Consider the following 26,155-nt stretch of genomic DNA (forward strand, 5'->3'; position numbering starts at 1 on the left):
ATGAAAATCGTAATAAGTTCAGCTCCCTGTATAAATAAAAATAAGCACAACAGCAATGGTTTATTGGTGCCATATTTTTTTGTTGATTGTCAACATTTATAATATTGCTAATTTTCTTTATATCGAATATAGGCTGAGTCAAAACGCAAGTAAATTATTTTCACAGTAATTTTAAATAGAACACCCTAATTAATAACTTGCTCTGATAAATGAAAATATCTCGAAAACTGACAAATTTAGGCATAGGGAATATGATACAAAAATTAAAGTACGATAATAATATTTTTCGGTAGTAATATAAAATACAGGGTGTTCCATTTAAAATTTCTGAGAAAAAATGTACACCTGTATTCGATATAAGAAAAATTAGCAATATAAACAATTCTTAAAAATTTTCACAATCAATAAAAAATATGGCACCAAGAAACCATCGCTGTTGTGCTTTTTTTATTTTTACAGGGAGCTGAACTTGTTACGATTTTCATAAAAAATTGGTTATAACTTTGTAAAAGCCCTATATAACATAACAAACCATTATATTTTTGTGATGGGAAGTTAAGAGGATTTCGAATATAAAATAAAATATAGGGTGTTCCATTTAAAAAAACATAAGTTTGGTCTGCCACTATGTTATCGAATACCCTGTAACAATCTAACTAATTTCGTAATGTGAAGCTGAAAGTTGGCCACAATTTTTATTATTAACTTTTATTGCTATCTATTACTATAGCGGAGCTCTACTGAGCTTTATCACACTCATCATTCACCCTGTATATTGCATTTAAATTATTTTAGGACGAAAAATTCTTTTGTCATTACTTTTTAAACCACAGAAATGTCTGGCAATTACAATTCATATTTCTAATAATGTTTAAAAAGTAATGACAAAAAAACTTTTCGTCTTACAATAATTTTAAATTCGGTATGTTTACCTGTACAAGTGTGCTGTGCAGTAATGAACGCAACCTGTATCAGTAGCCAGATGGCCGGTACGGTGTTCGAGGAAGCATAGGGAACAATATATGAAAGAATCAGCCGTCTTAAAATGATTTTTTTTCCGAGGTTGGTCAGTGGTATTGAGGAAAAAGTAAATGAAAAAAGGCACCTACTTAATAGTGGTGTGACAAAAGAAGCATTCAAAGGCTCAGTACCTTTTATTGGCAGAGCAAGAAGGACAGCCAAAATGTCTATATCTGTCTATATCGGACTGAGTGGAATGAATGAAACGTAACCACTCGTACGAACAATGGATCTTAAACCTTTTGAAGACTTTTATACACGAACCTTAGAAAAAGAGAGAAATCCTAAGATCTACTAGATAAAAATAGGAATGATCTGCAAATTATCGGTATCCGAACAGGACACTGTCGCCTTAACGAGCACGTGAATAAAATCGGACGAGAAAAAGAACGAAGACGAGACGGCGAAACACTTTCTGTGCATAGAATTGCCCAGAGTTGAATGGGATAAGACTCAATATATTTGAGTAGTATTAACTCGACCCCTATGACTTCTTAGAAATGTCACCAAAAGTCATAATATACTTTGCTGGAAATGCTAGGATGAAGGACAACTTTAACGTGGATACAGTATAAAGAGAGACAGTAGAGCCACTCTCCGAAAAATTGGAAGTAAAATCTTTCCACGCGCATGGCGACCGCGCATGGTTGCCAGTCGCTAGACCACCATTCTTGCATTACTAGTCGCGTAGAAACGTACGGGTTTTAACACGGAAAACCCGCATCCACCACTGGTGAATTACCAATTGCGTCCTGCCGGTATTACTTCTTGAGGTCAAAGTGCCGACATAGAAGAGGTTTTATTGTCACTGGGTATAAGTCACAATAAAAGGGCACCCAACCACCTTTCCACTGGACCTAAGAGGTGCGTTATACTTACAGGTTTACATGCTTTAAGCCACCAAAATATACGGATAAAAACCCTTAAATTGTTTTTGAACAGCTGGGGTTACATTAAATTATTTGATTTTAAAGGATGTTAAAAATATTTCCAGATTAACCCCTGGCACCACATGACATCAACCATATTGGTTGGAAATTTGTAGGTAGGATCTTTCATGGCCGAGTTTAGGTGACTGAACCGGAATAGCTGTCTGAAGGATGTTAAATATGATTAGTTAATAAAAAAATTTTTGTCCCTGTCAAAATTTCTCATTGTTCAGTTTTCTATTTAAGATAAGACGTAGCTGAGAGACGCACCTGAGAGACAGATCTAGTCTAAGCCTCAATATTTAGTACCCAATGATACAGCTAGTGATTCCACTATTAGCGCATACCTACACGATCAATACTATTATTGCACTATTATTGGCACAATATAATATGATAAAAGAACGGTAGTGATCAATATAAAGTGACAGTTTAAATTGTTTAGTCAAGGAGGATGGATGTAGCGATTCCAATCGCATCTGCTTTAATTCTCAAGAAGAGAGAAAAAGAGGCAAAGAAGTGTTGATAAAAAACTGGTTAAATAGACGTTTGAGTCATGGATATGGCGAATTGCCTCGAGGACTCCATAGTGAGCCAGATGACTACAAACATTTTTTAAGAATGGATGAACAAGTGTTTCAACGCCTAGTTTCTCTCGTTTTACCGTTTATAATAAAGCAGGATAAGATTACGAAAAAATATTGTTTTCACTATCAGCTTCCATCTCAAATGAGTTAAAGAAACAAAATATTCAAACATATAACCTTTACAGTAGCTGTAGAACTATACCGTTTTATTGTACAATTTGGTGTACCTATACCCTCACACGGTGTCAATAATATTGACAGCGGAGGCTTAACATATTGATGTAGTGCAGTCGCTAAAGGTGGTTATGAGCTATTACCTCCGATTTCGTTGAACATCCATCGATTTTTATGAAAATTGGTGAGTGGTTAGAGGATACCTCAAGGAATAAAGGTGATATAGTGCTAACTTGCGCTTTTTGCATTTTAGGGGTGAAATCTACCTGTTTTTAAAAATATTTTTATATGTCTGAAAGTGCAGTCACTGAAGGTTTTTACCTCCAATTTCGATGAACCTCCATCGATTTTCATGAAAATTAGTGAATGATTAGAGGATTCCTCAAGAAACAAAAGCTGTATATTTTCAACTTGAGCTTTTTACGTTTTAGGGGTGAAATCCATTTTTTTTTTATTTTTTATATTTCTGAAAGTGTAATCACTGAAGATTTTCACCTCCGATTTCGTTGAACCTCCCATCGATTTTCATCAAAGTTAGTGACTGGTTATTAGAGGTTAGAGGAACCTCAATACGCAAAAGCAATATGGTACTAACTTTCGCTTTTTGCAATTTAGGGGTGAAAGCTACCATTTTTTGAATGGTAAAAATGCAGATTTCAGCGTTCTGGAGGCAGTAAACTCTTTTAATTGAATAAAATAAATCTTTTTTAACATTTATATACCTGATTTATAATTTTGATTAATTTTTCAGCCCTTTTAGCAAACTCCTGTAATCGAAAATCATGAAAAAACTATTTTTGATTGAATATTCTCGCGGGCAAACTAATAAAATTTCACGTAATATATTATTTTTGTTGCAATTAATGTTTGGCAAGAATTCACAATAACTCCCAAATAAAAGCAGTTAGGTATGTGGATTACTTGGAATACAGGGTGTGAATATTGCTATGAAATTAACAAAAACAAATCGTTATATTTTAAACTACTTCGTATAACATTGCAAAACCTTATATTTTAAGAAAGAAATTATCGAGTAGAATCCAAAAATGTAAAAATATACAGGGTGTTCCATTAAAAAGAAAGATAAGTTGGTCAATCTCATCTAAATAATTTTTTTTCGTGTCTCTTATTACAAACGAGTAATTGGACTTCATTATTCAGCACCCTTTATACATACTAAACCTCTGCTACAAAATTTTTTTCAAAAACATGTTATTGGTTTTTGTAGAATATCTCCATTAATTTTTATAATATCAGGTTTATCTGACAACCATTTCAAAGATAATTGCAAGGGCTATAACACCGTATTAAACTTCTAATCGTCTAAATTCATGATTTTTTAAAAGACAAAAGGTTAAAGGGCCCCTGTGACATGGTACTCACAGTAAAATTTAGGCTTTAAAGTTTCTATCTCGGTTATTTGTTATGATACAAAAATTAGAAGATAAGTAAAAGCTTCAACACACGAAAAGATAAAATTTAGTTGTGTATCATTTCTTACGTATATCAAGTATTTTTGGAGTTATTATAAAAAAAATGAAATTTACGAAAATATGAAAAATTCTGATTTTTGTAAATCATATATTTTTTCAAAAATATGCATTCTAAACCAGTCAAAACTTTTTGAGGTCATTAAACATGTTAAAATAAAAAAAGTTTTATAGGAATTACTATAAATTTAAATTTTTGTTGAAGTGACGTATGTTTTAATTTTCATTTTTTCTTAAAAAATTCGAAAGGGTCCTCTTATTTTCATCATAGCTTGCTTAATTTTAAAGTTCTCGACTTCTTCTATATATTTTTTGATAGATATTTCTAAGTATTTTAAAATATGTTTGGTAGCTATATTTAAAAAAATGCATCGCTTTCGTGTTGTTTAAGCTGGGGTACTTAGATATGAGTACTCACCGAAAAAAAATATACATTCAATTACGTATATAAAGTAACGTAAGTACAATTTGTGTATAAAGCAAAAGGTTTTTATAATAACGTGTTTATTTGATTTTTTATTAGCTTCAATTTTAGTAATGATAAGTTTCTGAAAAAACTTACTGTTTTTGAGTTATTTACGAAAAACCGTGTTAAAACATGCATTTTTGCACGAAGAATCAAAATCTTTGATCTCTCAAAAACTATTGATTTATTTGAATAATTTTATATAAGAAAATTTACTTAAAATTGGACCCTATATCGGCTTCTGGGTGTGTTTTTATTAAAATACATTCCACCCCTAAAAAGTAGGGATCCCCACTCAGGTTAAAAGCGCAAAGGTATTTTTTAACTAATCACCAATTTTCATAAAGATCGATGGAGGTTCAACGAAATCGGAGGGGAAAACCTTCAGTGACTGCACTAATGGGTCTTCAATAAAAATCAAACCGATTTTATTTTTTTCAATATTATTGCCATCAATGTTATTGTTTCAATATACTCCTTATACTTTCAATATTGTATTGATTAATATCGATATGGCTCCAATAATAGTAACCCGTGTAAGATAGGCAATTATATTGGTTGTTGTATTGTTATAATGAAAGATACGACGAACGATACTGATTCATATTAGTTGTTTTATGTAGGTATAAAGATGAAAAAAGGAAAAAATGTTAGATACCTAACCTAAGATAAATACCAAAGACGACACATAATTTCAGGCGAATATTAAATGTATAATGACGATCATTGTATTTATTAAGTTTTTTCTTGTTTTTTTTTTTCAACAAGCTTAAATAAATAATTTTAAAGTCAAAATGGCAATCAACATTTGGTTTCGTGTCAACTAATTTTTCGAAATACTGCAATTCCTTTTGTAAAAACTAAACCAAATCAATTCGATTCTCGACTATTTTCGTTGCTTCCAGCAACTGACTCGTTTTGTAAAGCGTTGACAGACGTGGGAGAGTTACTGTTACTTCCTGTACCAACAGTAGGCTCAGGAGGTATCAGTCCCTCTTTCATTCTCTTCTTCTGTTTCATTCTTCTATTTTGAAACCATATCTTCACTTGCGTCTCGTTTAACTGCAGGGCTGAAGCTATCTCGATCCTTCGCGCCCGCGTCAGGTATTTGTTAAAGTGAAATTCTTTCTCTAGTTCTGTTAATTGCTTATTGGTGAAGTTCGTCCTGCCAGTATTTAAACAATTAAGGTTTAAAAGACTCGTCGCGTTGGAACCAAGGCATGAGCTTCGTGAGGCTGGATTCTGTACATCTAGGGGTACGTTATTCGACGGAGAGCTTTGGTAGTCTGTGATGGAAGATGTTGGAAGCTTGGCTGCTAAAAAAATATATAATATTAGTATACTGACGATATAAGTATAAATATTTATACTAAATTTAAAATCAAGATGCAGTAGAAATAATCAAACCAAGACACGGTAATTGCTACTAGGAGCATTCTCGAATCATAATTTACAATGTATAAACTTTGGAAATCATGATTTGGGATTTAAAATGTATATACATTGTAAATTATGATTTGGGAGTGCTCCTAGTAGCATTTATCGTGTCTTGGTTTGATTACGTCTACTGCATCTTAGTTGTAAATTTAGTATAAATATCAAATAAACATCATAATATAGCATATTATCTACTATTTAGGTAAACGTCTTGGAATTTTAAAACAGATGTATTTAAATCTTATGAGGGATTGGTCTATCAGACAGTAGACTCAGTAAAACACAAGTTTAATCAATATAAAAATATATTCAAAATAAATAACAAAATAAAATTAACTTCCATATTATCTACAATAAAATAAACACGAATCCTAGTGGAATAAATCGACGGCTATTTTTGCTACCTGTGAAAAATAAATAAATAGTCTAGGTTAGAGGTGGCCCAATCGATCAGTACTAGATACGGACAAGAAACAGAAAACGACATTTAATACCTGGTGGACAGACGGTGACGGTTTGGCTTGAGATCAATACATCAATAACAGGATTTGAAACTCTTATCAGATCAGTATTCCAGCTTAGTCCTCTATTGCGGCGGTGAACGGCAGTTTATACCATTGCTGGTGTTTTATACAAATCGCGCATCGATGGTAGTGGTGGGTCTTTTGTAGGAGTGAAGACTGAAAGAGGGACTAACGGCGATAAGCGCTGTTGGAGCATGCCATCGTTACAATCTGAGAAAATTCTTACAAAAATATGTTATTTTATAATCGCTGTATTTGCTGTTCAATATGAACCGAATAGAGTTTTAAAAACTTCTACAATTTATTTTAATAAATAAATTTTGAACGAGTGACAAGAGTCTGGTGACAGCAGAAGCTAGAGAAATGGCGAGGATTGTTATCTTATCAAGCTAGAACGTCTATAATATAACTTACAAAGTTTTAAATATCAATCAAAAAAAAAATTTACACAATGAGATTATGGGATTAAACAATGGGATTATACTGACAAAATTAAAAATATCGATACCAAAAGAGTTACAACTAAAATAAATTGTATGAGATAATAAAGCGAAAAAGAAACAACAAAAAGCAATATGAAAAATTTACTAACAGGAAAAACGAAAGCAGAAATGGTATTTAAGAGAGATCGAAAAAGATGTTGCTAAAAAGAATTAAACATACAACATACGGTACTTTATTTCATGTTCTTTATGTCCGTTTTCTTCTATTTTGCCTCCTGTATAAAGCTAAGGATATAAACACCGAATAGCGATAAAGGTATTTATTGATAGAACCGACACTAGGGTAATTCTACCGCGGGAGTACTTCCGAACACTGACTAATTACTGATACGCGATTAGCTAAAGACTGATGTAGACTGATGAATGCTCTTTCTCTAGGCCAGATATCTTGGTTTTATAGAAGCTTAAATTGGGTCATTGGTGACACGATGCCCGCGTGATTTGTATATTTAAATAAGGTAAATAATTCTACTTTTGTCAGCACTTTCGTGTCATTTCCAAATTATATTGTTGATAATTGACCAATTTGGATCTAAACTAATAATCTACGTGTGTGAATATAAAAACAAATAAATTCGTGCAATCTACTGGGTGGTATAATTATTCTGTTCAATATCGGATATGAATTCTGAATATTTGTTATTGGACACCTCCAAAATAACTAAGCTCATTCATGTTGGCAAACCTTATTGGTGCATTATTTTCTATGTACACCTACATAACTGTTTATTTATTTTTATGTTGTTTGTTGCATGCCTTCTATAGTTAGACATGTATGTACTTTACTATTCTTAGTTAATTTTTAGACCAAATTGGTGCAGTGGCGGATCTACGGGAAGGGAAAATGAGAAAATTTTCCTTCCTAACAAGCTCCAAAATTAAAGGGAAAAATCGTTCAAATATAAAAAAATATATTAACTGACATGAAACCGAAACCATAGAAAGACAACTTCAACCCAATAAACACGCTAGTTAGGAAAATTGAGGGAACTTATAAGTTATTTTTTATGTTTTTTATGTAATCTGAGTTTATCTTTTTTATAACTTTTGGTTGGTTTTTGAAGTTATACTTCTTTAGGCGCGTTGGCAGTAAATATATATTTGCGCGAATTCATCAAAAGTCTTGGTCCTGAGCGCAGCTCAAACGTTATACGTGCTCTGATTGGGTAATTACAATGACCTGTCAACAATAATTGTTCAATATGTCGTCAATGGTTATGGGTAAACAAATGTTGTGTATATTAGTTTTTATTGTTGTGAGGACACAGACAAAAGCAAGTCCTTATGTATATCAATTTCGTTGAAATCACATAATAGAAGTATAACTTCTTACGTGCGTACAAAGTACACAAACATTCTTTTTTCTTTGTTTCCCCCTAAGGCAAATTTCCACTTCCAAGGCAAATTTCTAGATCCGCCACTGAATTGGTGTGCTTTGTGTACGACTTTTCTTATAATTATTTTGGATCACTTCACCAAAAATATGATTACTTAGAAGACGCAGTCATAGAAACAGAGACCGAAATTAAATAATAGTATATTGTGCAACAAGTGCAGAAAGGTACTAATTTCTCACGAGTTTGAAAAGTAAAAGCGCAAGCGAGTTCCGCAATTCAAACGAGTGAGAAATGACCTTTCTGCACGTGTTACACACTATACTTTTTCTACAACCACAGTTTTTGCTAAAAATAAAAATCACAATTTCCAAACGAAGATTTATTATAATAATAAATTATAAATTTTAAACTGTATTTGATTAATACTAATCAATTTAAATTCCTTATACCTAAACAAATTACACAGAAATTAGTTAAAAAATTAATGCACTGACTTAATTTGTTTGAATTTAAACTATTTGAAGTTATATTTATGCAGTCACGGATTTACACAATACCTACTACATTCGACGTATCTTGCTGGGATTGCTAAATCCTTATTCATCATCATCATCATCATCCAACCAATTTACGTCCACTGCTGGACATAGGTCTCCCCCAATTGTTTCCACACTTCACGGTTTTGTGCTGATTTTTGCCAGTTTTTACTAATCCGCCTGATATCATCTGTCCATCGTGTAGGCGGCCTTCCTCTACTTCGTTTATCTTCTCTTGGTCTCCACTCCATCAGCCTTCGTGCCCATCTTGAATCTTTCAGCCTGGCGACGTGTCCTGCCCAGTTCCATTTGAGCCTGGTTCCATTTAAATCCTTATTGGTTAATTAATAATTATAAAATGTTTATTAAGAATAAAATTGTAAAATAAAACAGTTGTAACATCCATAATTTAATTTCTATTATATAATTAAGTATAATAATTGTCTTACAGGTTTTATATTTGTCTACACTTTTACAACAGATGTAAACAGAATATATAACGTTACTTGGAATGAAGTAGTCATTTGTAAAATACCAAATGTGTTCAAACATAATGTGTTACTTAAAGTAGCGAATTTTGCAGATTTCTCGGACATACGTTAAATCGGTTCTTTTTTGAAAAGCACTATCAAATCTAATATCTTAAATAAAACCGTTTCATCTAAACATGGTACAATTATATTTATGATTGTATTGTGGAATGTAATGGTACTGTGATATTTTCTCACAGTAGGTATAAGATTTATGACATTAGTGTGCAGAAACGTGACGTATCTGTGCCGGAAAGTTCTTTTCTGCACATAAACGTCACTTTTCTGCACACTAATGTCATAAATCTTATACTGTGAGTAATATCAACTTTGTTAACATAAAACTGTGCAGAAAAGTGCACTTTGAATAGTGATGGTAGAAAAACAATTTATTGAAACTATATTGTACCTTGGACTTATTGTTTCAATATTTACGTGAGTAATAATATTAATTTAAGTTGCTAAAGGTTTTTTCTATAATGTTACTCCAGCTATACTTGCAAGCTCCCAAGTATTTACTTATTAAATGGTGTAAACTTCGATTTTCCCTACCTAATCCTTTACAAACGTGACGTGCATATTGCACCATTTACACTGAAATCTCTAATTACCCCTTTTGTGTGATGGTCCGCATGCAGCTGGTCAAGCACTGGACCCGAGGGATTAATATCAACTCTTTCTGATTAATAGATTGTTTTTCGCTTTCGCTTTACGGGAATTATGGCTTTTAGTGTAGCTGTATATTGATTAATTTAGAGAAAATTAGATTATGTCGAGAAGAAGGGAATTTTAATATTTTAATAAAACAATTACTCTAGTTTAGTACCTACAAGTACAAATACATTTTGGGACATTATAATTACGACTCATTACATGCGAATGCTAATTATTACATTTTTTTTTAAATTGTACGATTTTATTTAACTATTTTCTATCTATCTATCAATCGGTTTTAAAACGTCTTGCGACGTTGTCCGATGCCTAATTTCCATGACACTCTATCATCCCATTGGCCCTCTCTAAGATCTCTTGCGCTCATCGCCTTCGTTACTCCCTCTCTCCAAGATTTCTTGGGTCTTCCTCTCTTTCTGCGGTTTGGTGGTACCCATTGCATAATTATTTTAGGGAGTCTTGAGTTATCCATCCTCTGGACGTGTCCGTACCATATCAGCTGTTTTCTTTCTATGTCTGTTGTTAGAGAGCCGTCAACCCCCATTCGCTGTCTTATCTCATCATTACGTATTCTCTCTCTGCGTGACACTCCTACTGATCTTCTAAAAGCGTCCATTTCTACTGCCTCCAGTTTTCTTCTGTTGTTTTCGGTTATCCGCCAAGTTTCTGCTCCGTACAATAGACTGCTTTTAATAAGAGATTCGTAGATAGTGTGTTTTCTTCTTTTTCCTATTTCATGATTCCACAGTACGCTGTTTAGACAACCTATTGTTTTTCTGGATTGTGTTATTCTTCTCTTTATTTCTTCATCATCTTTCCCCGTTGTGTCAAAAACGATTCCTAGATATGTGTAATGGTCGCAGGGCATGATGATTTCATTATTTTCTAATGTGATGTTCGATAGTTCGGTACCTATTGGCAGGTATTTTGTTTTTTCTGTATTAATTTCTAGTCCCCACTTTCTATATTCTTCTTGTAATTTCCTTGCCATGTACTCTAAATCATCTTTATCGTTTGCTATAACAACCTGGTCATCAGCAAACTGCAATGTATATAAGCAAATCTCTCCAAGGTCTACGCCCATGCCTCTGCATTTTCGTTTCCACTCTTTCAATGGTTTTGCAACATATATTTTAAATAAGGTCGGTGATACACAACACCCCTGACGTAGACCTTTATTAACCAGGAAGCTTTGCGATAATCTGTTTCCAGTTTTTATTTGTGATGTTGACCCTTCATACAAATTTCTTAAGGCTTTTATTAAGGTGACACTAATATTCGTCTGTCGTAACACGTTCCAGAGTTTGTTTACAGGAACTGTATCGTACGCCTTCTGCAAGTCAATAAACATGAGGTGGGCTTCTTGATTTGTGCTTAATTTTTTTTCTATTAGTTGTTTGAGGCAGAAGATATTATCAGTACAGCTTCTTCCTGTTCGAAAACCGGATTGTTCTTCTTCCTCTTGGTCTTTGTACTCCTTATCAATGCGGTCTCTAATTATTCGTCCATACAAACGGCTGAATATACTAGTCACTGATATCCCTCTATAGTTTTCACATTTAAGCTTATCTCCTTTCTTATGGATCGACGAAATATAAGCAATTTTCCACTCGTCGGGTATGGGAGAACCATTTATAAATTGATTTATGCACCAAGTGACGGTTTCAAACAATTTTTGTGATCCACATTTTATTAGTTCGGCTGGGATATCGCCTGGTCTTGGAGACCTACCGTTTTTCAGTTCTTTTATAGCTTTTATAATTTCTGTCACTTGTATTGTTATATCTTCTCCTTCAATGTTAACCTCTGTTGGTGATTGAGTTAAGTATTCGTCCCTATTTTCTGTCAGTAGTTCCCCATAGTACTTTTCCCATTTTTGTGTGGATATTAATTGAATGTTTGTGCTCTTCCTTTCGTTAGTTCTTATTTTATTGAGGAACTTCCATGTTTCTGTACATTTTCTGCCTCCCAGGTAGGTATTAATTTCCTGACACTTCTTATCCCACATTTCTCTTTTTGCTTTTACTGTTGTTCTTCTTGTTATTCTTTTGAGTTCCAGGTATTCATCTCTATCTTTTTGTTGTTTACTGCTCAGCCATCTGATATACGCTTGCTTTTTCTCTTCTACGAGTGCTTCTATTTCTTTGTTCCACCATAGTTTTTCACTTTTTCTTTGAGTGTTAAAGCCGAGTGCTTCTTCTGCAGCTTTTTTAACGCTAACGACTACGTTTCCATATACCTCCTCTACTGTTGATGTTTCAGTTATATTCATTAGTTTGCCATCCAGTCTTTGTTGATATAGTATTCTTGTACTCTCTTGGGTCAAACTATCCAAATTATAACTTCTTTTTTCCAAAGTTTCTTCTGGTTGGGGTTGACAATTTGTTTGATTATGTGTTATTTTATATCTAAATGGACAGGTTACTTTTGATTTTACGACATAATGATCTGAACCACATGTTATTCCTCTGTATGCTCTTGTGTCCTGTACTTGCATATTAGTATTTTGTTTTGTGATGATATAGTCTATAATAACTATTTTCTACGTGGTAAATAATAGTAGTATAATTTAATAATAATAATAATAATAGTAGTTTATACGTAGGGTAAAACAGCTGCTTCGTTCACACCTTAACATGTAACGTAACTTAGTAGAATTGTGTACGCATGTTCCACGCTTAGCTATTCATTTGGCATTGTAAGTGGACTAAAACGGATATAAAAAATCTTCAGCGAGAAGTAAGAGCACACCTCACAAAGGCACAAAACCACCATCCTAGAAGTGCAGTAGAAAGAACGACATTACCACGGAATTTTGGAGGAAGAGGACTTATGGATATAGGTGAGCAGTGAGCAATTAGATAAACAGATTGCTAATTTAAGAACTTATTTTTAGATGCAAGCTGAGACATCTACTCTGCATCACGCTATTTGCGCAGTAGGTGACACAACACACATCAAACTGATAGGCATGGATCCCGCGTAGCAAAAAAAGTTGATTAATGGCAAGCTGAAAAATTGTTAATAGCTTAACGGTGTCTAGTCGGACAAACTTTGATGTATGGGAACACTGAATCAGGGGAAGTTTTAATTGTGGAACATGTTAAAAATTTGGAACGTCAGGTTACGAAAACGTTCCATGTATTTTGTCGGACATAACTTCCAATTGATTTGTTGCCATTTCATCAAACTCTCATGCGAAAATCAGAGTGGCATTTATCACCAACTGGGCATTTTAATAAGTCCAACACGAAGAACATGTCAAATGACAGGAATTATATTGGTCATAAATAACAGTCTGATTTTTGCATGAGAGTTTAATGAAACGGTAAAAATTCAATTAGAAGTTCTGTACGACAAAGTACATGGGGCGTTTTCGTAATCTGATATTCCAAATTTTTAAACTCTTCCACAATTAAAACTTCCCCTGTTCCAGAGTCATTCCGAAGAACCTCCTCGAAAACATAAAAAAGCTCCGTCTAAATGAACATCTTTATAAGATCATTCAGAAAGCTGTACTTATACGAAAATATTTGGGAGATACACCTGCATACCAAACCACCTATGGGTCGATAACGTGGAAAGAGTCCCACCAGAGATCAATTCTTTTGATACCGTAGGTATCTGGGATGAGTCAATTTTCCCCTTAGAGGGACTGTAAGCCGTATGGTTAAATCTGGGTAACAATACAACACAAGCTATACTTAGACCGCACTGTGCTTACAGAACAAACAGTGGCACATAATAGACCAGATCTCGTATTAGTCAATAAATTAACGAGACAAACAACACTAATTGATGTGGCATTCCTAACAACAATAACCTGCGTGCTAAACACGCAGAAAGGATCGCAAAGAAGACGAAGTACGAAGAAGAACAATACAATCTCAGGGCCTATTTTACCACTAGGCCCGTGAGGCACCTGCCTCGGGCCCGCATTATAATGAGGCCCGGAAAGCTCACAAAAAAAAATTTTATTGCAATAACAAAATAAATTTTTTAAATTGTTTCATTTTACGAACAAAAAATGATAAGTGATTTTCAACTCTACGGTTGATTTTCAAGCGACTTCACCTGTCACAAGTACATCTCCGTCATCTCCCATAGAAAACGACAATGTCAATAACTCTTTTCCTAGCGATGTAGGGGATTGGCCAAAACATTTAAATCTGGAATGTTTTATAAATAATCGACCGAAGCAGTATATTGATAAAATTAGTGAATGTTGTTCTGAAGCTATTTCCTTGTGGCATTTTTATGATTAATTATTTATATGGGAAATAAGCCACAATTAAAATGAAAAAAATAATTTTATTAACGTTTCGACGCCCAAATCGGGTGCCGTTGTCAAAATACAAAATATTACTAAAATAAATAAAAGTGTTGTTGCTAAGCAAAAAAATTCTTCTAATAATTTATTTAATCTCACTCATTTATATTGGCAATTCAGACATATATTATACATTTTAAAGTAGAAGACTTTAAAATGATATTGCCAATATTTATGAGTTGCGTTCCTGGGACGACTTACTGAAAGATAGTTCATTCGATTACATGAAATTAACCCCAACCCAAGAATATCCGTCATAAAAAATTATAGCATGTGATATGTCTTTAAAAAGACAACCAAATGCAACGACAGTAAAATTCTCGAGTTAGAGACTTCATAGTAAATCACAAGGGAAAACCAGGAAAAACCCTGTGATACTATCCCGACATCGTAAGTATTTGGTCTTACATTAATTTACTCTCAAATAATAATACCAAATTCTGACTTGTAACATGTTTAAATTATAAATAATATTAATAATACTAGATATATAAGTAATACTAAAATATAAAATATGTACTAGCTCGATATTATTGACTTACTAATCTTGGTATTTTCTTTCTATTGACTTCCTCTTTCAGTATGGGTAACCACATCCTACTGCATTCTACCGAGGAATTTGCGACACAATTGGTTTCATTTAGCATAATTAGAGCCGCTTCTTTGATTTTTCTCTTTTTACTATCTGATTCTTTCAGGACTATACTTGAATCTCTCCACTGAACTCTATGTTCATTATCCCATGCGTGTTGACATATTTGAGATCTCTCAAATTCTCTATTTTTAATATAAGATTGATGTTCACTTATTCTAACGTCTAATGGTCTTGATGTCTCACCTAAATAAAATTGTTCGCATTCACAAGGTATTTTATAAATGCAATTCTTTGTTCTTTCTTGATCATTGTTAGGTTTAGTTTTAGATAGAATAGATCTCAATGTGTTTGTTGTTTTGAATGTTGTTGAAATGTTGAATTTACTTCCTATTGTTTTAAGTTTCTCGGATAGTCCTTTTATATATGGTATTGATATTTTCCTCGTATTATTTCTGGTGAATGTTGTAGGATCCCGTTCTAAGTTGTTCTGTTCCATTCGATCCAATCTTGACAATTCCTTATTTATAAACGATAAAGGATAATCATTTTTTAATAAAACAGATGTTAACAATTGTTTTTCTGCTAAAAAGGAATTTTCGTTAGAACAAGTATTTATCTATTTTCGTTAGAATAAGTGAACATCAATCTTATATTAAAAATAGAGAATTTGAGAGATCTCAAATATGTCAACACGCATGGGATAATGAACATAGAGTTCAGTGGAGAGATTCAAGTATAGTCCTGAAAGAATCAGATAGTAAAAAGAGAAAAATCAAAGAAGCGGCTCTAATTATGCTAAATGAAACCAATTGTGTCGCAAATTCCTCGGTAGAATGCAGTAGGATGTGGTTACCCATACTGAAAGAGGAAGTCAATAGAAAGAAAATACCAAGATTAGTAAGTCAATAATATCGAGCTAGTACATATTTTATATTTTAGTATTACTTATATATCTAGTATTATTAATATTATTTATAATTTAAACATGTTACAAGTCAGAATTTGGTATTATTATTTGAGAGTAAATTAATGTAAGACCAAATACTTACGATGTCGGGATAGTATCACAGGGTTTTTCCTGGTTTTCCCTTGTGATTTACTATGAAGTCTCTAACTCGAGAATTTTACTGTCGTTGCATTTGGTTGTCTTTTTAAAGACATATCACATGCTATAATTTTTTATGACGGATATTCTTGGGTTGGGGTTAATTTCATGTAATCGAATGAACTATCTTTCAGTAAGTCGTCCCAGGAACGCAACTCATAAATATTGGCAATATCATTTTAAAGTCTTCTACTTTAAAATGTATAATATATGTCTGAATTGCCAATATAAATGAGTGAGATTAAATAAATTATTAGAAGAATTTTTTTGCTTAGCAACAACACTTTTATTTATTTTAGTAATATTTTGTATTTTGACAACGGCACCCGATTTGGGCGTCGAAACGTTAATAAAATTATTTTTTTCATTTTAATTGTGGCTTATTTCCCATATAAATAATTAATCATAAAAATGCCACAAGGAAATAGCTTCAGAACAACAGTAGATAAGTAAGGCCGGTTCCCGCTCACCGTGGGAAAAAAGTGAGCCAGAATCGGTATGCCGGTTCCCGCTCACCGTGGGAAAAAAGTGAGCCAGAATCGGTATGCCGGTTCCCGCTCACCGTGGGAAAAAAGTGAGCCAGAATCGGTATGCCGGTTCCCGCTCACCGTGGGAAAAAGTGAGCCAGAATCGGTATGCCGATTCCCGCTCACCGTGGGAAAAGTGAGCCAGAATCGGTATGCCGATTCCCGCTCACCGTGGGAAAAGTGAGCCAGAATCGGTATGCCGATTCCCGCTCACCGTGGGAAAAAAGTGAGCCAGAATCGGTATGCCGATTCCCGCTCACCGTATGCAATATAATCATTATCATCATCATGACAATGGATCATTCTAGGGGGGTAACAATGGGCCATGCTTAACATATATAAAAATGCAATATAATCATCATCATGACAATGGACCATTCTGGGATGAAGAGCATGACAATGGACCATTCTGGGGGGGTGACAATGGGCCATTCTTGGATGAAGAGCATGACAATGGGTCATTCTGAACATGTATAAAAATGCGAAATGCTATACGATTATCATATATAGGGCTGAAAATATAATATTTGTACAAATTATGAAAAATCGAATAATTTGAAATATTTACAAAAATATTTTAAGTTGTTTATCAACATTCCGGATGTGGATGGTTGATAAGGAAAGAGTGCAGACGTTATTTTTGCAACAACAGGAATCCGTTAAAGATATGACAAACCACAATGCTAAAAGGCCGGATGGAGTCGGATGATAACATGTAACCACAGTTGTTATTTGTGTAAATGTTATCGCATATTTTTAAACCCACAAGGTCTTGTTTTTGCAAAACATGGAAATCTTATCTCTGAAATGAACAACGTAACCGTGAGAATGTAAACATGTGATCACGTTCGTGTTGCGTGGGGGTAACGAGCTGCGGAATCCTTTAAAAAACAAATCATTGACATTGCCAAAACGGCATTACAACATATCTTCTTTGCTAATGATCCGATTTTGACGTATGAGGTATCAAATGAAAGCGGTGGCGACACAGATGGCAACTATCAATTCTTCTTCTGTCAACGTTCAACATTAATTGCCAATTCTTCTTCTTCTTTTCCGTATAGTGCCTAACAGAACGTGACAGTGCCTAACAGAACGTGATGTGCATAACGTCACGTGAATCACGCGACGTAAATAACGTGACGAGAATAACGTGACCTGATGGTTTCTAATGGCCTCTAATGGTCTCTGCTACACTCTATTCCCTAATGGCATAGACTATTTATCTTTAAACCATCCTAACAGTGTACCTCTTTAACGTGACATTTTACCGTGAATAACGTAACGTGAACGACGTTCGACGCAGGAGATGTGCTCCAAAGTTGGAATTTATTGAGACATTTCACGCAGAACATGATCAGTACTAGTATGAATCCCATCGAGTACATACATAGGGTAATGGAGTTTCAAAGTAAACTCAGCCTGTTAAATAAAGATATTAAATCATATGAGGATTTAAAACAAATTAATAGCCAATTCAATAGTCTGCATATTGAGGGGCAAACGTGGAGGTCTGAAGAGCAGCAGCAGCAAGGTCTTTACGCCTTTAGAAAACTACCACAAGCTACATATCCGTTAAGACGTATTCAGCCTACACCATGGGAGCCACCAACAGCGAGAATATGAAAAGTGAAATAGACAATGTCTTGTGTAATATTAGCATCTGTATTTATTTTATTTTTGAAATTGTAAAAAGAAAATTTCAATCTTCATGTAATATAAGACTTGATCAATAAATAAGGTGTTTAAATAAAAAAACCAACATAATCTCCAACATATTTATTAATACATAGAAAAAAATTACAACGGTATTACAGTAGAAGAAAACCAGTGTCGTAGACGATCCACATTTCTTTCGGTGCATGAAAATAGACCAACAGCGTGGCAGGGGTTTGTAGCAGGACCAACGTTTCCAGTAGCAAGAGGCGTACCATCAAACTTGCAAACATCAATAAGAAGGGGAAAAACTCCAAAAATGTGGCATTTCTTGCTTAAAAATTCGGCCTTTTGTTCTCCTCGGACATATATGTAATCAGCGGCATACAACAACTTGGTTTCAAGTATTTCATTTAGTTTGGACAATTCTACATCTCCATCAGAATATCGAATACCAAGCAGTTTTTTCTCCACGTATGATGCCGTCTTCTTATCCTCATTACTTAGCGCATTGAATGGTTTCGGAGGTAAAAATATGTAATGGCTTCGTTTAAAACCTATTTCGATGGTAAGTTCTTTGGGAACAAACCACCCGTCCACATCGAATCCCTGAATATCTATGAATGCTACTCTCATGATGACTGCTCGTGTACTACTGACACCTCATGCGTCTAAGTTAGACTTTTTACAATTTCGGTGAGAGGGAAGTACTCCATTACACAGTCGTGAATAATAATACAATAGACCTTGGTGTTGGCGGGAAAGCCAGTAGACGCTTCAATATCGAGTTTTACGTCAACGGTGGATGCTTTCATGCTTTCTTCTTGTTTTGAGCAATCGATAACGAACAACGCATGATGCTGGAAAGCTAAGAAATCAAGTAGAGGTCGTTTTTGTTGGGAATGTATGTAGCTTGGGTAAAATTCGGTATAGTTGAAATAGGCCTCGTTGTAGTCAGTTTTGTTAAAATCCAACTGCATTCTCTCGTTTGGCCAGTATTCTCCATTTAACGATAATCTAATACTTTGGATGCTGACATTGTCAAATAATGTGGGATCAGATGTGATTGTGTTACGTTTGCCTGTTTGAAAGAAAACAATGACATAACGTGGTCTTTCAACGGATGTGCTAGTTTTAACAGCCCAAACTTCACGCCTAGCACCTTTGGTAATGGCAGGCAATTCGTGCAATTCCCACTTTCTAAATGGAATAACTATAGGCTGATCTTGTTGAATGGATTTCATGAGTTCCAATTTAATTTCATCATTTGGAAATATGTGCTTCACTCTGAGTTCAATGTTGGTAATTTTAATCTTGGCGGTTGTAACAGTTGTAGTTTTGTCAGCGTTTTGTTTTTCTTTAATGACAATGCAATCGTTGTCGTTTCGAGCTCGAACTAGTCTTATTGTTTGACGACCACACGTAATCATTGGATAATCGTTGAAAATGTTAAAAATGTGCTTAAGAGGCATCTGTATGTTGAATGAAGTATCGTTAAGAATTGGGTCCTTAGGGTAATTCCATCCAGCCATAACCATATAATTAGAATCTTCTTGAGTATAACATGTCATGGCACGTACAGCACTTACGATGCCAGGATCCCGCACTGTTTCCATCTCCCTTGCGCTTTCGCTGTACGTACACGAATCGAAAAGGAAGGCACCCACATTATTTGCTAGTTTGACATCGCCATTTCCAGTTATTTCAAGTGATCCTTTAATGCATAACAGGGTTTCGCTCATGGCAAAAAACGAGTCAACTTGATTAATGCTAAATTCAACAATATCATTGCAGTTGAATGATTTGATGAATGGTGCATAAGTTCGGTATTCAGCCTTTCGAATTGATTCATCAAAGATTGGCTTACGATAAATATCAAATATTGGAGGCATTACTACGCTGTCTGAACGTGCTCGTTTTCCATACATTGTTGTCATTTTTGTAGTTTAAAACCAAGTGATTGTAAAAACAATTTGTTTGCGAACGTAAGATGTTGCCGCTTAGACTGCTGCACAACTAATGACGTTCTTGGAGCAGTAGATGGCCTTATTACTAGGCCCATTTCCCTCGTGATCTAAGTTCCAAAACCAACGTGCTCTCTTCTCCTCTAAAGTTTACAGGTCGTCCTTCTTGATCGAGAGCCAAGACAGTGATATTGGTAAGTTCACGCTGTGGCACAACGGGTAAATACAACAAATTGTGAGGAGTTTCGTCAATTGCGTACCCAGGATTCGATTGTATGACAAATTCATAGATCGTGTGACCAGGTCTGTTACCGTCGAAGGCTCCGGTACTAATGTTGCATTCAAAGCGTATGCTAGATACTTTAATAATCCTAACAGGTAGATCCGAAGAATATGTTTTGCCGGGAGGAAGTATTGCCGGAGAAAATCCCAATACTGTACCAAGACTATCTGGTTGCTTAAACGAAATCTTATATTTGCTAAATATTTGGCACTGTAACGTGTTGTGGTTAGGTTTTAGACTAAATATCGTTTCCGGTCGAAGCTCATTGCCAGCACCCAGTTTCTTTTGTATGTATTCTTCAATATCGACAATTTCATAACATCCATCGGGAAAATCAAATTTTGTCAATTGGTTTTTGTCATTGTAGTAATAAAACTTGTTATTTTCAATGTTTGGTATACTGTTGTAGGAATGAAAGGCACGAAGAGCTATTTCATAATCTTTGTTCGGATCCAACACGATTGGTGTGAAAGGTTGAAATGAAAATGTATAATTGGTACTAACTACTCTCAACAACTGCGACATGATGACTGATTCATACCAATAGATTAATAGGTTATATAGCGGAATAAAAATCAATTTTATGTTCGCATATTTTTTATTTGTTCCAAAGCAAGTTTACATAAATGGCAAGATGCTTGAGAATTGGCTGGTCCATCCCAGTGAGTCCTCCAATCTGGCCTGTTGTAATGTACGAAGCACGGAAGTAGTATCTGCAAGTTCCATTCTCCTCGATATTCTCCCGGCAATTTATGCCATATATATAACAATTCTATAGGTTCTACAGTTCGTATAATATAATCTAGCGGTATTAATTGTAGTTCTTCTTTACTGAATTCCTCAAAACGTTTTTTGTGAAACATGTGATCCATAAGCAGTTCCATGCCTTTAATATGCTCCATTATATAAAAACTTTAAGCATAAATGTCCACAAATGATTTGATTATAAGTTTGATACTGATGATTATTGTAGAAAATTCTGGCACGTGCACCCAAATATTTCACAAGTTCTTTGGTCGGCTTCAGATTACCAAATGAATCGAAATACTCTACGTCATCGTTTGTCTTTCTATATGCTACCCAATGTGTTCCGTTATGTGTGGACACATCCAAGTTAACTATTGCACATTCTCGCTGTCGAGGACCGTCTCTAGGCAGAGTGTCATTCATGAAAACTCCTCGAAAATGCGGTATTTTAAGCATTTTTGCGTAATGTGCAATGTCCAAGTCGTACAGCGGACGATTGGGTAGCTTTATTGGAAGTTTTTTTTCAAATACAAGCCAAATCCACCTCTGGGTTTCTTACGCAGGTACAGACCTGATCCGATGTGTTCCATCGCCTTGTTATGACGTATGTCTTCATCCAATTTCTTTTGGGCATTCTTTGCGTCAACCACAGTCTTCGCCACCCCTGCTGCACCGCCGGCTAAAGCCCCCAAAGCAGAAAGACCTGCAAATAGAGGTATGAGGGGTAGGAAACCTCCAGATTTTAGTGGCAATACTCGTGGGACATCAATTTCTTTGCGACCGCCAAGTCTTTTAATTACCGATTTTGCTATTCGTACAGCCGTCAAAGCAGTATCTTGTAACGATGCTCCTCTCTTCATGGACTTTGTGATTTGTGAGACAACATCTCGATTGAAAGAATAACGTCCCTTTCTTCCACGACGAAGTCCCATTCCCAACTTTCTTTTGGTTTTCATTCCACCGGTTACAATTAAAGCAGCACTTTTTTCACCAAAGCTAGCGTCCTTAGACTTGAATCGCTCCCAGGCTCTATTTTCCAATTCTTTATCGGCCTTGTGGCGTTCTTCGAGAGATGTATGATGCGAATAAGCGATATCGTGCTGTTTACACGCTGCGTCTAATGGATTAATTCCTGGATCTCCGCGTGCAAGACGTTTTTTTAGTTTTGTTCCAGGTCCACAATACTGATAACCACCAGGAATATGAAGCTCAATCGGCAGTTTATTAATGAGAGTGTTCACGAGACCGCCTCCTTCGAAGACCAACATTGGACTGATGACATGCAAGTGGCGACATCTATAATATATTGCCGTACTTATTTACTACACATGTCACACGATGAAGGTCGTTCAACAAGAGCAGACGCTGCCAATTGATAATCTAGACATTGTCCAGAAAGTGACAACCAGTAAACATGGAAAATTATTACCAAACTCATTCAGGGCCATTATTTGCGGTCCAAGTGGATGCGGAAAAACTAATGTCATGCTATCACTTTTATTTAATCCAAATGGCGCCAAATTCAAAAATGTATATGTTTATTCGAAATCCCTCTTTCAACCGAAATACCAACTACTGCAAGATGTAATAGCGCAAGTTAAAGGTGTTGGGTATTTTCCATTCAAAGACAATGAAGAAATTATCGGTCCAGACGAAGCTCAAGCAAACTCAGTGTTCTTATTTGACGATGTTGCATGTGATGGACAGCAGAAGATTCGCGAGTATTATTCCATGTGCAGACATAAAGATATCGATGCCGCTTATTTATGCCAAACATATTCAAAAATACCGAAGCAGCTAATAAGAGACAATTGTAACATGATTGTATTATTCAAGCAAGACGAGATAAATTTAAAACATATATTTGATGAACACGTATCACCAGACGTGTCATTTGATCAATTTAAAAAAATGTGTTCAGAATGTTGGCGTGACAGGTATGGCACGCTGGTAATTATGAAAGATTTTGCCCTCAACAATGGTCGATACCGCAAAGGATTTGATAAATATATAAAATTGTAAGCTAATTGTTTAGTCGTCAACAAAATGTCAGATGATACGGTTGCCATTGCCATGCGCAAGAAGAAAGTCGCCGAGTTGGCTAGAGCAATTCGCAAGAAATATTTGGCATTGAAATTAGGCAAGACTGAACGAGATGAGTCACTAAATAAACTTTTTAAACCAATCTCGACACCTCTCAAGGATATTGCTCAATCATCAAAAACGTTACATCATGCTATCGATAACAAGTTTAGACAAGTTAAAAAAGAAGAGGTGAAAAAGGAGGAGCAGGATGAGGAGGATGTATTTCTTGATGCACCCGATATAGCGACACCTGATGAAAACATTATTCAAGAGCCACTCTCCGGTTCTAACGAGATTCCGATGGATGCCACAGAAGAATTTATCGGCCGCTATCCTCCACTAAGTCACAAGCACATAAAAGAATATTTGAGAAAAGATGACAAAATCGATAGAAACTATGGTCCATTTTATGATACTATTAGTGGATGGATATTGGGAAAACGTCGAATAAACTTTGACAAAACCAATGGAGACATAGTAATAATTGGAGAACGTGATTTTGAAGAACGTAGGTTAGGTGGTACGCCAGGCCTATACCACCTGTTATTTTATGCCAGCCCAGAACAGTATAATGAAGACGATTTACAAAAGTATAAAACACTGTTGATTAACACAGAAATTCATCTGGATGCCTTAGGACGTCTTAAAGGGTCCAGCGGAGAAAAATACCATGCAATTATTAAACCTCTATTCAAACCATCTGAGACAACAATGAAAAAGCATGCAACTCGATCACAAAAAGAACTTGAACCCAGAACGAAAACAGCTCGGTCAGCATCTTCATCTACGGTCACAGGAACGGGGTTGGATGACTCTCGTTTAACATACAACGCTGCACCCTTAGAGTATATTTATTGGGATGATGTCAATGAGTTAGTTGATCGGCTGAAACTCTTGGTGGCTTCAAAAGACGCCGGCAACACATCTCACGACAACGAAATCGTGGCTATCATCAATGAACTAAAAGAAGCTAATATAATAGAGTAACTGGGAATGACAACATCATTTCCATTATGAGCGTCGACAAATTCGGTCATCATTCTCGTGGTGGTGGTGGTAGCGCCCAAAAGGTGATGCGAGTTACATTTCCACATACTTCTGACGGTAATATTAATGCCGAACATGTAAAAATTTGTAATGTTAAGGACCCATCGGAAAATGGTGATGCTGCAACGAAAAAATACGTTGATGCTCAAATAATGGAGTTGCGTAACGTACACCTGCCATTAATTCAAGCACATGGTGTGATATTGGAGCAAAAAACTGATGATATACATAATTTAGCTATCGGCCTTAATGAAGTAAGAAAAGAGCTTCATAAAACCACAGTCCCACTTCTCGAGCAAAAGCTGCAAAAAATAATCAAAGATGATTTAAATACAGTAAAAAAGGATACGGAGAATAATGTAAATAAGTTGTTGCAGCAAAAAACTAATGATATACAGGATTTAACCATCGGCCTTAATGAAGTAAGAAAAGAGCTTCATAAAACTACAATTCCCATTCTACAGACACATGATGCTTCGATGCAAATTAAAATAAACGAAATTAATGGTACTCTTGCTACAATTAAACAAGACATCATCAACAATTCGGATGACATAGATAAAAACGTTAGCATGGCTGCAGATAAAGTTGCAAAAAATTCGTTGAAAGTAGACCGGATGGAGAAGACGATAAAAGAAATGAACGCAGCATTACAGGGTGTAGTAGACAATCTTCATTCGATGAATATAGATACTCGCCTAAAAGCAATTGAAAGTCGTATATAAGAATGTCTAAAGAACAGGTGGTGAACGAATTGCATAAACATGCACGCAAAAACTATCCTCGTCGACGAACAATAATCAAAGGACTCGATGACTTGTGGCAAATGGATTTGGCTGAAATGCGTCCTTATGCGCACCAGAATAAAAATTATAAATTAATACTAGTTGTAATTGATTGTTTTTCAAAATTTGTATGGACACGTCCTCTAAAGACTAAGGCAGGTGAGGAAATTACTCGGGCATTTTCGGACATTCTCGCCCATACTCAACGAGTGCCGAAGAACCTACAATCCGATCAGGGAACGGAATTTTACAACAAAAAATTTCAAAATTTAATGAAAAAACACGAAATTAATCATTACAGCACCTACACGATTAAAAAGGCTGCCATTTGTGAAAGAGTTATTAGAACGTTGAAAGCAAAGTTGTACAAGTATTTCAGTTTACATGGATCATACAAATGGTTAGACGCCCTACCTGTAATCACCGAGGAATACAATAATACGAAACATAGTAAAACAGGATACAAACCTTCTCAGGTCAACAAATCCAACGAAAAAGCTATTTTGCACAAAAGTTATAGTCACTTAAAGATTGCCGGCCCGCGAAAATTTAAAGTTGGCGACATTGTACGTGTATCAAAGGCAAAACATTTCTTTGAAAAGGCCTTCACGCCCAATTGGACTACAGAATTATTTAGAATTGTACAAGTAAAGATAACAAATCCCATAACGTATTTGCTAGAAGACATGCAAGGTGCGCCGATTAGCGGTGGGTTTTACGAAGAAGAATTGCAGAAAACGAAAAATCCCGACATTTACTTGGTTGAAAAAGTACTTAGACGAAAAGGCACCAAGATGTATGTTAAATGGCTAGGACTGGATAGCAA

At 35.1% G+C, this 26,155-nt stretch overlaps 1 protein-coding gene across 2 annotated transcripts in view; it reads right to left on the reverse strand.

Annotated features, from left to right (window-relative positions):
* Nucleotides 1-693: 693 nt before the first annotated feature.
* Nucleotides 694-26,155, reverse strand: part of LOC114339488 (homeobox protein Hox-A1-like) — a 207,051-nt gene continuing 181,589 nt past the window's right edge. Inside the window, exon 2 of one of the 2 annotated variants that reach the window (XM_028290161.2) lies at nt 694-5,979. In XM_028290161.2, the coding sequence (XP_028145962.2) occupies nt 5,537-5,979 (443 nt within the window). In that variant the 3' untranslated portion in view covers nt 694-5,536. Of the gene's footprint in view, nt 5,983-26,155 lie in introns of both variants that reach the window. The other variant, XM_028290154.2, reaches the window with a different exon arrangement.

Source organism: Diabrotica virgifera, chromosome 2 (assembly GCF_917563875.1).
Source record: "Diabrotica virgifera virgifera chromosome 2, PGI_DIABVI_V3a".
Taxonomy (NCBI): domain Eukaryota; kingdom Metazoa; phylum Arthropoda; class Insecta; order Coleoptera; family Chrysomelidae; genus Diabrotica; species Diabrotica virgifera.